This window comes from Rhodamnia argentea, chromosome 6 (assembly GCF_020921035.1).
Source record: "Rhodamnia argentea isolate NSW1041297 chromosome 6, ASM2092103v1, whole genome shotgun sequence".
Classification (NCBI taxonomy): domain Eukaryota; kingdom Viridiplantae; phylum Streptophyta; class Magnoliopsida; order Myrtales; family Myrtaceae; genus Rhodamnia; species Rhodamnia argentea.
In genome coordinates this window covers 15,031,033-15,046,590 of record NC_063155.1, presented here as the reverse complement: position 1 = coordinate 15,046,590, position 15,558 = coordinate 15,031,033, and the positions used below count along the sequence as shown (strand labels likewise).

The 15,558-nt window shown below is 43.1% G+C and overlaps 1 protein-coding gene across 1 annotated transcript; it reads left to right on the top strand.

The window, feature by feature from the left end:
• Window positions 1-1,305: 1,305 nt before the first annotated feature.
• Window positions 1,306-13,621, top strand: LOC115731026 (dynamin-related protein 4C-like). The gene is made up of 3 exons (XM_048280389.1): window positions 1,306-2,039; window positions 2,153-2,756; window positions 12,693-13,621. Exons 1-3 carry the CDS (start codon window positions 1,392-1,394, stop codon window positions 13,433-13,435), a joined length of 1,995 nt encoding a protein of 664 aa, XP_048136346.1. The 5' UTR covers window positions 1,306-1,391; the 3' UTR covers window positions 13,436-13,621.
• The last annotated feature ends 1,937 nt before the right edge of the window (window positions 13,622-15,558 follow it).

Sequence of the window (15,558 nt, the reverse complement as noted above, 5' to 3'; positions counted from 1 at the left end):
AAATTGACCCCGTGCGTATTGAAATAGCGTGTTGAGAGCTGGACTCCCGTGTCACCGGCATGTTTGGAGCACTAACCATATGTCGATTGCATGTCAAAGAATGCCGGAATGCTGGAGAGTGTCGGACACGGCACCGAGGCCCTCGAAGAGTATCTGTGTTTCCTAGCTTAACAATTCGAAATGCTTAATGTTATATACAGTTTCTACCAAACAATGAATGGATAGGATATGAGAACATCCGATTTTAAATCCCCAGTTCACCAAACAGTGGATAGATATGACACAATCCATGAATTTCTTATCTTATCATATCCAATCCAATTTTGACCAGAAATTCGAACAACCAAACGCAGCGTTAATCTTTTTTGATCTCATGTCTTCACGAAGATCTTTTTCCACCTCCTCCATCATTTGAGTTTTCTTTTTTTCATTAATTTTTGCATTAACATTAATATCTGAAAAAAATTGCATTTTTCCTGCAAAACTATGACTTAACAATTGAAAAAATGGCGTTGGCCACCACTACCGCCATGCCGAAATTGGACACCACCTACCACCACCAGCAAACTCCGTGCCACCGCTGCCAAACTTGGTGCTATCACGGCCGCTACCACCGGTAGACATAGCTGCCGCCGCCACCATTAGAACCCTACTTTCGTCCATCACGAATGCTACTACTCACCACGCTCCAATACTTCCAACCAAACAAAAAAATTCTTATCACCTCCATTGACGAAGCAAGAAGCACAATCTTGAGCAAACAAAATTCGAAAAAACGGAGGTTCTTGGTGCAAACAATGAAGAGGGAATGGCCATGCCTTAAACCACAAATTCTTGCTAATAACTCCAGACCCAAAAGTCACTGTTTCAGTATCTTAAGGTTTAAGTTCTCTAGGGTCTAAAAGCTGGAGCATTCGGAAATTATTTGGCAAACTGTAGTAAAAGTTCCTACCTTTAAGGTCTAAGGTTACACGATCATGTGACGTGACTTTGGTACAACATGGTTTTTCTCCACTGGAGTACAAAGGCTTCCGCATTAAGTTTCTCGCTTTTATCCATCCACGACATTAAAGCTGCTATCCTGATAATTTGATAATACTGTTATTATTTGTGACTCTATAATTTTTCAATTAATGAGTATTTTATACAAACACACAGTAATAATGTATGGATCTACGGTTAGAAATAAGTGATTATTGCACAATTATTTTCCTCCACAACACTAACCCCCTCCATGAATTCATCTGATACTCCAACGTGCGAAAGAAGTCTAGTAATTCTTTATATAAATGATTCCATAACTTCACTACTCCACAGAACGAAATCACCACTTTCATTTCACCGATCGAGCTCATCCAAAGCAAAAGAAAAATTTCAAGAGGCCGCACGCAATGGGTGACAACCGGGCTGTTGTCCTCCTGGAACCTGAACTCGAACCCCTGCCGGTCACCCGCACGGCGCCCCTCGCCGCCTCCTACAATGATCGGATCCGCCCCTTGCTCGACGCAATCGACAGGCTCCGGAACCTCATGGTCATGAGGGAGGGCATCCAGCTCCCCACGATAGTCGTTGTTGGCGACCAGTCCTCCGGCAAGTCGAGTGTCCTCGAGTCCCTTGCGGGCATCAACCTGCCCCGGGGGCAAGGCATCTGCACCCGCGTCCCTCTCATCATGCGACTCCAGGACAACCCTTGTGCCGACCCCGAGCTCCACCTTGAGTTCAACGGCAAGGTCGTCCCCACTGATGAGGACAACATCTCCGAGGCCATTAATGACGCCACCGACGAGATCGCTGGCTCTGGCAAAGGCATATCGAACGCCCCGCTGACTCTTGTTGTCAAGAAGGACGGCGTCCCTGACTTGACCATGGTGGACTTGCCAGGAATCACGAGAGTGCCCGTGCACGGCCAGCCCGAGAACATCTACGAGCAGATCTCAGAGATGATAATGGAGTACATTAGGCCTGAGGAGAGCATCATCCTCAATGTCCTGTCCGCCACCGTCGACTTCTCCACTTGCGAGTCCATAAGGATGTCGCAGGTAAGTATGCTCTATAGTCTAGACACGCATGGCTCCCATATCAATTGAATACTCGAATAATTCATTTAACTCAAGGAAATGAGTCTATACGATAATTCGTTTTTATGTTGCAGATGGTGGACAAGACAGGCAAGAGGACTCTGGCTGTCGTCACGAAGGCTGATAAAGCTCCGGAGGGCTTGCTTGAGAAGGTGACTGCCGATGATGTCAATATAGGGCTTGGTTATGTCTGTGTCAGGAACAGGATTGGTGAAGAGTCCTACGAAGAAGCGAGGCTGGAAGAGGCGAAGCTGTTCGACACGCACCCTCTGCTGTGCAAGATCGACAAGTCAATCGTTGGTGTGCCAGTCTTGGCGCAGAAGCTGACGCAGATACAAGCCACCATCATGGCCAAGTGTTTGCCGGAGATCATCAAGAAGATCAATGACAAACTGAACGCGAACATCACTGAGCTTAAGAGGATGCCCAAGAATCTGTTCTCGGTTGCTGAGGCTATGACGGCCTTCATGCAGATCATGGGGTTGGCGAAGGAGTCGCTGAGGAAAGTCTTGCTGAGAGGCGAGTTCGACGAGTACCCGGAAGAGAAGAACATGCACTGCACGGTCAGGCTAGTGGAGATGCTTAACCAATTCTCTGATGAGCTCCAAAACTGTCCTGAGAATGACCTGACGACCAACTTCCTTTTGGAGGAATTGGAGGTCCTGGAAGAGGCGAAAGGGAGGGCTTTTTTCCAAACCAGGTGGACAAAACAAACTAATTACCAAATCAGGTGTTGACTTTTTTTATTTACCAAATCAGGTGTCGCTCGGCAGTCATAATGCCGAGCGACACCCGACTGGGCAGTCACACCGCCGGTCGGTGGCGCCCCTCGCGGAGCGCCTCCCGCTCGGCACCGACAATGCCGAGCGGGTGCCGCATCAACCCCGCGCCCACCCCAACCCCACACATTGGACACACAATGTAAGATATGTTGGTGCTTTGGGACAAATTTTAGGGGGTGCAATTGTGCTGACAATGGATGATATGGAAATATCCCCTGTTTACGGAAAACGTCTCTCTCACCGAGAGGGAATGATTCGAGAGTAAAAAGACGAAAAGGGGGTCATTCCCGAGAAGTGAGCTTGGGTTGATATGTGAATGATGGAAGCTAAATGGGCAAAAAGGTAATTTTCGTATGTGCATGCATTTGGACTGGGTCAAGGGTATCCTCGCACTCCAAAGGGCTAGGTGATTACGAAAATTCACGTGTAATTGACTAATCTTAGGGAACCAAACTCTTAGCTAGGGCTGAAGCTTGAATTCATCCGAACAAAAAAAAAAAAATCACGCGACAAACTAAGAAGTCTCATAAGCAATCGGCTGATTTAACAACCCGTGGATTAAGGGCATAGCGATTTCGGCGCGTCGCGAGAATTCTTATAATTATGTATGTGTATGTAGCCACCGATATCACACGAAAGCATATGATATTCATGCCTCATGTTTGAATGAGGAGGGGCGCAAAAAATAAAAAAATAAAAAGGCATTCTCTTGTCGAATGAGACTCTCATCACTTGCACGGGCCTCCGAGAAACCAAGCAAAGGATTATCCAAAAAAAAAGGAAAAAGAAAAAAAAAGGTCATCAAGACTATTGGCTTTTGACTATGCATGAAAATCAAAGATGGTGTAGAAACTAAGATGCCTCTTCGGCTATTCAAAGAATGGTTTCTTCAGAACATGCAATTTGTAATTTTTTATTTTATTTTAATCATGTTTTGTCAATCAATAGTTACCGAAGTGCTTTCTTGTGTAAGTGGAGCAAAAAAAACATGGCTGGTGAACAAACTAAAAAGTTCAATGTACATGATATTGAAGAGATTAATTTACATCGAAAGGACATTAAGGCAGTCTTTTATCTTTTTGGGGGGGTTGGTCGAAGTTCATTTTAGTACTTGAAAAGAGGCAAATTTCGCGAGCCGATGTTGACTTTTTGAGTAGACCATAAAGCTTATTAGGGTTCAAGTCATTGTCTAGCTTACGTGGATTGGAGTAATCTCGTATTAAACAACAAATCGGGGTGTGGAGCGATATAAGATGGATTCCGAATACGATGTTTGCTACGTTTTAGGAAGAATCTTGAGGAGATTAGTGACCGCGGAACGACTAGAACCGCTCTTCTTCCCACTTAAAATTGATTAGAAAGCGTAGGGTGGGTAGAGCAAAATAGATGTTGTTAGAGAAATGCTTTCAGTTGATGGTTGGAATATATGAAAGCGGGGACAAGAAAAGTCCCGAGGTAGATAGACAATAATGATTTGGGGCTATTGAGGTCGTCTCTTTCCTCATCCCTTTTATGCTCATGGTTTGAGCATTTTCTTATTTCTTCCATTCTTCACCCTCGTCCACTTCTGGTTCTTAGTCCTCCTCTTCTTCTTCTTCCGCCCCGTGAGAGTAAAGCCTTCCCCATTCGTGTCGGGTTTTCCAATCTCGGGTTGACAATCCTCGCAGAACCAAAGAACTTCCCCATGGAAAACTACGGTCTCTAGGCAATAGTTGAAAAACAGATAAAAAAAAAATGAGGCCGACATTCCAAATTTTTAACAGCGAGCATTCTCTTGCATGCATGCATACGAGAATGCACATGTATCATTATGTGATGTAATTATAGAGGGTGTGAGGGGCGAACTTACCGGTGGACAGCGTATTCCTTACAATCGTTACAATAGATCAAAGTCTCCTCAAAACCAGTATCTCCGCATTGGAGGCGGACAATCGCCCGCACGAACATAAAATCAGGGTAGACCTCAAACCTTATTTGGATTTTTAGGCATTTAAAAATGTACGGCCTTTAAAACCGATCAACCTAATTCTCACAAAATGGAAACAAAAATTGTGATGGTTGTGAAAAACAACGATAACGAGTGAACCTTTACGAGAAATTAGCGACGAAAAGTGTAGGACGGCCGGAGTATGCGTACCATTTCCTTCGCTGGATTCACCGCCACGAACGTAGAATCCCCGTCCCGGCCGTGGCAGGGGGGTACTCGCCGCGCTCGGCGGCTCGGTCTTGTTGAACGAGAGAATCCATCATGTCATTCCTTTCTTTCACGAAGCACTTAAGAATAAGAGAAAAATAACCGGGACTAACTTCGTTTTTGCGCTCCAACTTTGAATTCCTTCCCGTCCAATTTATATTGCGAGATTTGGGGGAGGCCCTCCCGGCTTTGCAGCTCGTATTTGGGGGGGCCCCCTCCCCCGGCCGCGGCTCTGCAGACCCGTGGGGGTGCTGCGGGGGGGGGGCCCGCTCGGCAGCCGATCGCCCCCCCGCAAAGACCCCCCACGGATCTGCAAAGCCGCGGCGGGGGGCGGTCCTCCCAATACAAGCTGCAAGAGAGAGAGAGAGAGGTCATGTTACATTGTTGGCACAGAACCGAGTACTTGGTTGGGGGGGCCTCCCCCAACCAAGTACGTTGCGGTGCCAATAATGGCACCGCATGAACAAAAATAAAGAAAGAAAAGTAGTACGTTGCAATGCCAATAATGGCACCGCAGCACTTATGGGAGGCCTCCCCTACACCTTATTGTGTGCAGACGTAGCTTCAGTTGCGTCCGCACACCGGGGGCGTTGCAGCGCCATTCACGGGTTTGATTAATTCAGTTTGCATTATTCTCTTTTTGCATTTGAAAAGTCCATGATGCCCAAGTTTTTTGGCTCCATACGAGGTGGGAAGGGATACTCCGACGACGTGTATGTGTGCAATTACATGTAGTAATTATATGTGCACAAAGTAGGAAACTATTGGCCGTAGATTAATTAAGTAATTATATGTACACATAAATGATGAAATATCGCACAATTGAGATATTGTAATGTCACAAAAAAAAATTACACATGTAATATGAAAATCAACTAAAAAAATGAACGTAATAAATATGATCGTTGAGCGGTATTATAACATTACAAAAGTGTCATCAAACTATTTTACATAATTGACACAACCGGCATCTAATCCCGGGCCGATCTGTGCGCACATGTTTGCCTGTTGTGCCCCGATTTCTCGCAATTCGTGCAATGGTTACGCGAATCGCTACTGCTCGGGGTTCTCTAGTCCATCTCATTACGTATCCGAGATGCCCGAGATCTTCCTTTCTTCCTAATACGCCTTGAATCTGGAACTAATGGCAACTCATTAGCTTTATCCCAGTAGTCATGATGCCCTAACGGATGAAACATGTACCGATAGCACCGAAGGGTTTTGTCCAACGTATAGCATTCATCTACGAACCTAGTGTAATCAATTGCATGTAGTTGGCATACCGCAATTACGTGAGAACAAGGAATTTTCAACTGTTCAAATTTCCCACATGTGCATGTTCGCTCGTGTAGATGCACTTTGTATTTGTTGCCCCCGGATCCTCTAGTTCTATCACGTGCGCTTTTCACTTCGTAAATCCCTCTTTCGTAGTCGAAACATCTTACCTAATGCCTCTTTGCCTTTTCGCTATTTTTGTGGAGCGTTTCACCTGCAATTTGCGTAAATTGCCATTGGTTGGCCTTCTGCATCGTGTACATCGTTCTCCTCGTGTCAAAATAATGAGACAACCGGTAGAATATCTTTTCCACCATGGCTGTTATTGGCAAACCACGAACGGGTTTCAGCATCCCGTTGACCGATTCAACCAAATTTGTGGTCATCGACCCATATCTCTTCCCTCCATCATAAGCCTTTGTCCATTTCTCCCTTGGAATCCGATCACACCATTCAGCTGTGGGTTGATCGACCTCCCTAATTCGGCTCATGATGAAATCGAACTTCCGTCGTTGATTCGCGTAAGCTGTACATTACAACAATAATCGGTACAAGACATTATAGTAAAATTTTTTAAAAAGTTTTGAGGTGGGAATTCTCGAAATTCAACGTTTACCCGCCATTTGAACATGTTTTATCCCGTCGGCATTTTTGAAATATTTTTTGTAGTTGCTGATAATATGAAGAATGCAATATCTATGGTGGGCATGTGGAGGACGCCACCGTGTCGTCTGCATTGCTTGTTGAATCCCGATATGTCTGTCTAATATCACACAAATATCATCCCTTCTGGTGACATATCTCCGCAGTATATTCATAAACCACCGCCCGTTGTCAACATTTTCCCTATCAACCACAGCAAATGCCAATGGGAAATTGTGATTATTCCCATCAAGTGAGGCCGCACAAAGGAGCGTTCCTCGGTATTTTCCATACAAGAAAGTACCGTCGACAAATATAACAGGCCGACAACTTTTGAAACCTTCAATTGTTTGCCTAAAAGTCCAAAACATGTGATCGAAAACCGTGCAGCTCTCATCCTCAGCCATGCGTTCCTCGATCACGAAATGAGAACCTGGATTCTCTTTCATCATTGCGTTCATGTACCTCCTCAACCTACCATATGACTCATCCCATCCGCCAAATTCTTTGGCAATCGCCAATTGTTTGGCCTTCCAGATTTTACGGTAAGTAGGTTGGAAGTTAAGCTTGTCTTGAATCTCCGCCATGAAATCTAAAGTTTTATGTTTCTCGCACTGGAGTCGAGGCCGAACTACAACCGACGTCCCCACGCATATTGTGACACATATGCGCTACCAATTTGATCGAATGGGGACCGATGATGTAAGTAATGATAGCAACGAGTGGGTTAAATATCATGTTAATCTTTAAATTTAGCTTTGGTGTAATTTCATATATTTTATTACGATAACGGATTATTTGGGAGCCGTATGACGAAATTGAAGAAGATGTACCAGATTACTGCTTTCACGGACAAAACTATCGGAGGGCGAAAGTCCCACTCATCTCTCATTGGATAGTTGAGTGGCACTATCCAGACCGTGTACTTCGGCAGTTTCGGTTGCAGCAGCCAATACCTAAGAATCCTTACGATCATAGTGGCTTGCATGGTCTTGATAACACGCCACCCAAGACCGATTGGGAGAATAAGCACGGACGGTGGATCGATTTGTGGAACAGACGTGCCGACCGTATAGTGCAGGGTAGACATTCAACGAAAACACTCCACTTTCATTCCGGATATATGGAGTGGTTCCGTCGACATACAAGGAAGTGGATTTCTGTTGCGGGAGCTGCAATGGGTTCAACGGTTCGTGCATTTTAATTTCAATTTATTTCACTACTTATTTTAAGTAACATAAATTATTGATATATTGATAACTTTTGTTAATTTTGATATCATTACTAGGGTGACGGCGTCGAACGGATCGTACATATCATGAATTCGGTCGGTCCATCTCCCGAAGCTTGGGAAGAAGTGAGGACGATAGCTAGGGCAATGTTATATGCCCGTAATGAGGAGCGGCGGCTAACAATGATGCCAGCACCTCAACCAAAGAATTCACAAAGAACACCCGTTGGGCCGGACGAGGAGGATGACCCCCTTGAGATCGTTCACCCGACCCGGAGAAATCCTTGAGCTCATACATATGATGATGTCGTCCCGTATTCTATGGAATATCATATAACGGATTTCGCTCCCGAGTTCACTCCGGGGTTCAGCCAGCATTTCGATGCGGGGTTCACCCGGTTCGCCGGAACATTTGATGATCAACATCCGCAGATTCCGGCTAGTTCTCCTTCAGAATATGGACCCGATTTCTCTCATTCTTATCCAGTCTCTCCTACAGAAGGGTATGGCATATTTTCACAAGATATGCCTTCGTCATCGAGACATCCTACTCGGTTGGACCCTCGTTCTCGTCGGTATGACACTAGGCCTCCCGATCAATGGAGACAACCTCATTGCGGAACAGGAGGTCATGTAGGAAGACGACATCGTTAGTACATGTAATTGCAATTAACTTGTTATCTATTATGAAGATTTCGTGTTTTTGTATATCTTATGCAATTATATGTCGTGTTTCCACACGTATCCATTTTTATTTATTTGAATAAAACACCAAAAAATAAAAAATAAAAAGCCACGGAAACGGTGCCCATGGTAACACAAATACGTAATTTTTTTGTTCATCACTAAAACCTTAAAAATTGTTGTACCACCAAAAACCGTAAACCCCGTGCATCAAAAGAGGATGGTGGAAGAAAAACATTAGATGGAGCAATTTTAAAACACTAATCTCCATTCAAGAAGATCAAATGATTATTGGAAAAGTATAAGTGAGCGAGTGGAAACTTGTACTGTCATCACAAACAATTAGAGTAGTATAATATGGGAGTAGTAATGCATCTTTCAGCCCAAGTCAAGAGTACAATGTGAGCACCAATTGCAGTCAACAGATTCCAAAAAAAAAAAAAAACATTTGTTAACATCATAAGTCAAGAATGGATGTGGTGCGTGGAAAGCAATGCGTCGGTGCATTGTTAGCATTATCAATCCAACAACCTTTGAAGATGATAATAATAATAATAATAAATTCCAACAACCGTTATCCCGTTGTGACCTAGAGGGAATCCAATGTGGGACATCGGCCAAATTAGCAACGACATTATAAATATGACCAAGAGGACAACAATGACACCGTATCATCCGAATTATAGTGAGGAAAACTACACCACCGGAGATATCAAATTTGTTACACATTCGCCTTGATGTACTTTTGTGCATAGTCGTTATTAGGGCACTATTACGTGTAATTTTCTTTTTACAAATTACTAGAAGATATAGTTGTATTTAAATTTGGTTTAATTGAGTGAATGTTTTTTTTATTATATTTCTCTTACTCAACTCTTAATCATTTTTACAAATCGAGAAAAATTAGAAAAAAAAAATTAAGATTAACTTACAAAAAGAAATGGGCCCCGACCAACGGAGCCCGGAATCGGCCTTCAGCCCCTCCTAGCTAGCAAAGCACACCTACGTGGGTCCACTCGCTCTTTGTGCTCGTGCCCACTTCCTTTTCTTCTTTCTCTACCATCGACACTCACGTCTTGAGCCTTTTCTTAGTTTTTCACCCTCTTCCTCTATTGGACGGTCTTACTCCCACGGGGATAAACTAATCGCAGCTACGGTCTCCTTCTTCCTTCTTGGGGAAATTAAGCCCAAGGGGTCTTGCGAAAATTCCCCGAGCATCGAGCTCACCAGCCAGCGTAATGGCCGATCGCTGCACGACTAGCCATTGCCGAGGTCCGCGGTTGACGGACGAAGGAGGAAGTGGTTAAACACTATGAAAGGGAATTTATTAGTGAAAGAAGAAGTGAAAAAAGCGCAATCCTACCACCCACCTGGGTGGCGCCGCTGGTTCGCGCACTCTTCCTCTCGCAAAAGGTCAAGTGTTCGAATCCCAGGGGCGTCGCAGGGTGACTTACCCGGTGGCACGTGTGTGGTGGCTAGCACGTGTTGCCCCCGGGGTTTACCCCCGGGCTGCCGGCCGTGCGGGGGTTCCCCGGGTCACCAAAAAAAAAAAAAAAAAGCGCAATCCTATTTTAGTCAATCAACTTGTATACAAAGCGCATTTATTTATAACTAGGAAGATTACAAAGATTAATTGGACATTGTCATGTGAAGAAGACACGTCCAAGGGGCAACATGGCAAGTGGGCTCCAACTTTGAAAATCACAAGGGAAACGGAGGTTCTTAGGATTCCAAATACCTAATGTTCTTCCAATGTCAAATACAGCCAACAAACAAGCAATATAACTAAGGATTCTCTGTCCGGTTTCAATCTCTCGTTTTGTCCTTGAATGTCTCAATCTTTCCACCATAAAAGTTGCCTAAGCCATTGCAACACGACACTCGAGTTCGACCGATTGATGTGATAGTTCGCACTAAATCGCAGTCAAGATCACCACCATGCCTCCGGCACCTACCACTGCTAGGACCTTCCATCTATAGCCTGAAAAAAAAGTTCCCTCCTTAGGCATTTGAAGAAATTCACGTGATTGAGCACGAATAATGGATGTTGCTTTAGTATATTAGTGCTCTATAGTGTGCCAAAGAGCATTGATAGGGCCATCACTCCTCGACATCGCATCACTCGACATGATCACGCAATACCCTATAGAAGAAATAACCTCTTCTTTTGCCCAGGCTGGCCGCAGTAGTAGGAAAAAAATGGGGTCACTTTCTTCTTTCCCTGATGCTCGAGAGACAACGCTCGGGGGGCGGAAGATGCCATTTATTTTGGGTTGAGGAGACCACGGACTACAGAGAAAGATCCAAGGAAAGGAACTCAAAACATCTGAATTCGAATTGAAGTCTGCTCGAGAGTTCAGATTCTCATCATCCCGGAATGGCCCTTCGGCCCCTCTTGGGTGTCTCAACATGAAAAGACATGGAAGAGATAGACAAAAAGCATTTGCATGGATGAGATAAGCTGGGATAATTATTTCAGAGTAAAATCCAAAAAATTGGATCGGTCGAACGATTAGCGAGATCTCGAATGTAGAGCACACATGGGAGGTTTCTTCAGATTTATTAAAAGAAAAAAGGTTTCGACATGTCGTTTTCATGAGATGAAACTTGAAGCCTGATTTTAATTCATTAAACCAAACTATTGTTTATTTACATCAACATGAACCAACTCAAAAGCAAAAACATGAATATCAAATTAGTAAACCTCGAATCAACCTTTTCAAGATTGAATATTGGTTTGGACATTTCGTCGAGCCCCCGGTGTGCATTAGATTTCCCAAACCAGTTTCTCTGAGCCTTGTTAATGGCCTTCAATCTCGACCCGTAATCAACATTAAGAACAAATCCGGAATAAGAGATATAATAAAACATGCAACCACCATGAGACACCCCGGAGCCCATAACCACCATGACTCAGTATACATTCTATTCCGTACACTTGTAACCATTAATTAGGCATAATTCAAGTTTCGTACGAGATACATTTACAGCATGGGACACCCCATAGCCTATGACCACCATCAGAATCACGTTTCACGTTACGCCGTGACCTTTGCTCAGCTTTTGTGTTGTCGTTCGCTTAATTTTCACTTCTTTTATCTCAATAGTTTCTGCTAGTTAACTTTTTCAAAAAAGCCATAAATTTTGTTCGAATCATGCCAACTATAACCTATTTATCTTTTTTTTTTTTGTACCACCAAAAGCTCGAAATTTCTATCCGCACAACACATTTACCTTTCATCGCAATTCCAACCGGTCAAAACATAGTAGATTTCAGAATTCAGAGTACATAGGGGAGGTTTCGGATTAAAAAAAAAATTGGATTTTCACATGTAGGTTTCACGACATGAACTTGAAACCTGGAATTTGAAATTTGAAACATTTCTTTATTTTTTTTATTCTATATCTTCATGTAATTATGTGATAAACAATTAAATGTACAGAATCAAATTTAGATGGAAAGTTAATCAATGAAAATTATTTCATATTTTAAATGAAAAATAAAATTAATTAAAAATGGCGGATCAAGTGCTCAATGGCGGCCCACCGCCGCTCGGCATCCATAATGCTGAGCGGTGGCCATTCGGCATTAAAAATGCCGAGCGGCAGGCCCGATCGGCACTATAAGTGCCGAGCGGGTGGGGAGACAACATTTCCCCGCCGACCGGCAAGTGTGATCGCTGAGCCGGGTGTCGCTCGGCATTATGACTGCCGAGCGACACCTAATTTGGTAAATAAAAAAAGTCAACACCTGATTTGGTATTTAGTTTGTTTTTTCCACCTGGTTTGGAAAAAAGCCCCGAAAGGGATCGGACTCCCTAACTTCCTCCCTCGTACCGCCTTTCTCACCCTTTTGCAGCGGAAGGTGAAGGGTATATCAAGCAAGCCGCCAAGCTTTGTGGCCCGTGTTTGGGACTACATCGAGGGAGTTGTGATTCGGGTGTTGATGCGACACTCAGAGAATTATCCTCAGCTTCAGTCGTCGATGAGAAGAGCAGCGTCCAATCTGATCAATAAGACGAAGGAGAAGGCGATGGATAGGATGATGGAGAACGTCGAAATGGAGAAGCTCACGGACTACACTTGCAACCCTAAGTACATGTTGGAGTGGAACAACTTGATGTCCCAGCAGAACAAATTCATGGACGCGATCAACCGCAGGTCAAAGTCTAGCAACATTAACCTCGAGGCGATCGGGGAGGTCGACGTGGCCAACCTGAGGGATCGTAAGGACCAGATTCAGGACGCATTCGATCTGAAGATGAGGATCACCGCGTACTGGAAGATCGTGCTGGGGAGGATAGTCGACTCAATGGCACTGCATCTGCTGTTCGACATGCAGAACTTGGTGAACAGTGAGATGGAGGCGGAGATCGTGGGCGAGCTGATCGGGCCCAATGGCGGCGGCATCGAGAAGATGCTGGAGGAAGCGCCGTCGGTGGCGGCGAAGCGTGATAAGCTGAACAGGAGCGTCAGGCTGTTGAGGGAGTGTGCGGCGGTGGTGGCCAAGATCATGGACAAGATCAATTGTGAGGACTACAATGATTGATTAGTGTTGTTTTTCTACTGGGGTTTCTTGCTTTCTTTCTAGGAGTGTGCTCTTGTTTGGATTGGCATGAAACTACAAGCTTCCTAGGATTAGGTATTTTTCCTAGGAAGGGTATTATGAGTGTTTGACTTTTGTTGTTGTAGTAAATCAGCTTCTGAACGTTAGTTCTAAAGGTTGTTTTGCGTCTGCTAATGGGTGTTGATGGGCTTGTTATGGTTCCAACCTGAGTGATGCACGAATCCAACCCACAATCATTTTACATGGCGACGTCCAAAAAATGATTTCTGAGATGGAGGCCCGGAGAATTTGATGCGACTTCTTTGTTGGCTGTTGCTGTAATTCGAAAGTATGAACGAATCCGTTACTTCATATAAATGAGTAAAAGATGCTAGCCGGACTTAAAAGCCGAGTGCTCTGTTTAGAAACCCGAAAAGAAAAATTAGGATATGAAGATACTATAAAATTCTAATTGATTATGCGATTATGAATCGAAAAAAAAAAAGATAAACACATATATCTATTTAGTGGAACGATTCAGAGTTTCTAGAGATCCGTTAAGGAAAAGTATCAAAAAGGTCCTAAATCTATTACATTTGAGTCGATTTAAGCCTAAACTTTTTAATTGAGCCTGTTTAGCCCTAAACATTTTGCATTTATGCCAATTGACTCTATTCGGCCAATTTTGGCCTAAAATTTCTAATGTGGATGCTAGCCATCTAAATAGACGAGGACGTCGATGACCTGGACATTTTAAATATATATTTTAAAATAATTAAATGGTTAATTTCTTCTTCTTTTTTTTATTTCATTTTGGCCAACAACCCCTCGACGGCCACCGGCGAGGGTCACTACCCTCTTTAAACTTGGGTGAGGGCCACCTCGCCCGCAGCTGGTGGAGTGGCGAAGCCCTCGTCCAAGGCCTTCGTGGCCTCGCCTTTTCTAGGCACTAGCTCTGGGCGAAGCGGCCCTTGCCGCCGGTGGGCGAGGGTTGCTGGGGCTAGCAACTTTTGCCGGCCAAAGTGAAATGAAAATAAAAAAATTCAATTTTTTTAAGAAATCATTTAAAATGTCTGCATCATCGCTGGTTGCACAGTAGAACATTGACCTTCACGTTAGTTTTTTTCAGACAAAATTGGCTAAATGGTCTCAATTGGTACAAATATAAAATATTTAAGACTAAATTGACCTAATCAAAAAGTTTAGAACTGAATTGATATCAATGTAATAAGATTTAGAATTTTTTTGATACTTTGTGAGTGCGTAATTTCATCCATATAGTTGCAGGGGCAATGTCAAAATTGGTTTCTGAGATCTTGGAGACCGTTCGATTGTAATTGTATGAACAGTTTTTATTTGTTTTTTTAAGCAAAAGTAAACAGTTTTTCACGTGAAAGTGCCCGCTTATTTTATAAAGAAACAAAACGAAAACAAAAGCCAACATAATCTATTATTGCGAATCAGAATATTTGTGGTTATTATAATCGAAAAGTGATTCCATCTGTCTATAATTCTAGATCAACTAATAAAATATTTTGACGTCAAATGACCACTAATTACTTCCATATAAGAACGTGCATTTTTGTTCTTCTTCCTAGAGAACAATTGAGATTTCTTAAAACTATCTTCAAAGTCGAGAGAATTACTAGAAAAATCCTAAGAATATTGCAATTATGTCAATTTAGTTCATTTGACAGGCCGACGCTATCGTGATAATTTTAAATTATTTTTATATTTTTTGAACAATTTTTTCTATCTTTTTTTAGAGTTTGGGCAGGCAACCACCTACCACTGGCAAGGGTTGCCGCCCTCACCTAGGGGCCATCTGGAGGTTGCCGGCCCAAACCCTAAAAACAAAAGACAAAAAAAATTATTGAAAAAAAAATAATACTAAAATATTATTAAAAAATTGTCACGTCAACTCCGGCTTACTAAATGGATTGAATTGACATTACAAAAGATTTATGACTCAATTGAAGAAAAAATAATTTGGCCAAAAAAATTGGCAAAAAAAAGTTTAGGGCTAAATTAGCATAATTGCAATAAATTTACGACTTTTTTTGTTAATTTCCTCCTTCAAAATCAATCACAACAAAAAGTTGCCTCGAAATTCTTCTGGCTTTTTT

Bases quoted from the DNA above. Each gene is read 5' to 3' on its own strand.
- LOC115731026 (XM_048280389.1), top strand. From the start codon at position 1,392: ATGGGTGACAACCGGGCTGTTGTCCTCCTGGAACCTGAACTCGAACCC. The intron at 2,040-2,152 runs GTAAGTATGCTC...TTTATGTTGCAG, and splicing joins AGTCCATAAGGATGTCGCAG to ATGGTGGACAAGACAGGCAA. The intron at 2,757-12,692 runs GGAGGGCTTTTT...AAGCCCCGAAAG, and splicing joins GGTCCTGGAAGAGGCGAAAG to GGATCGGACTCCCTAACTTC.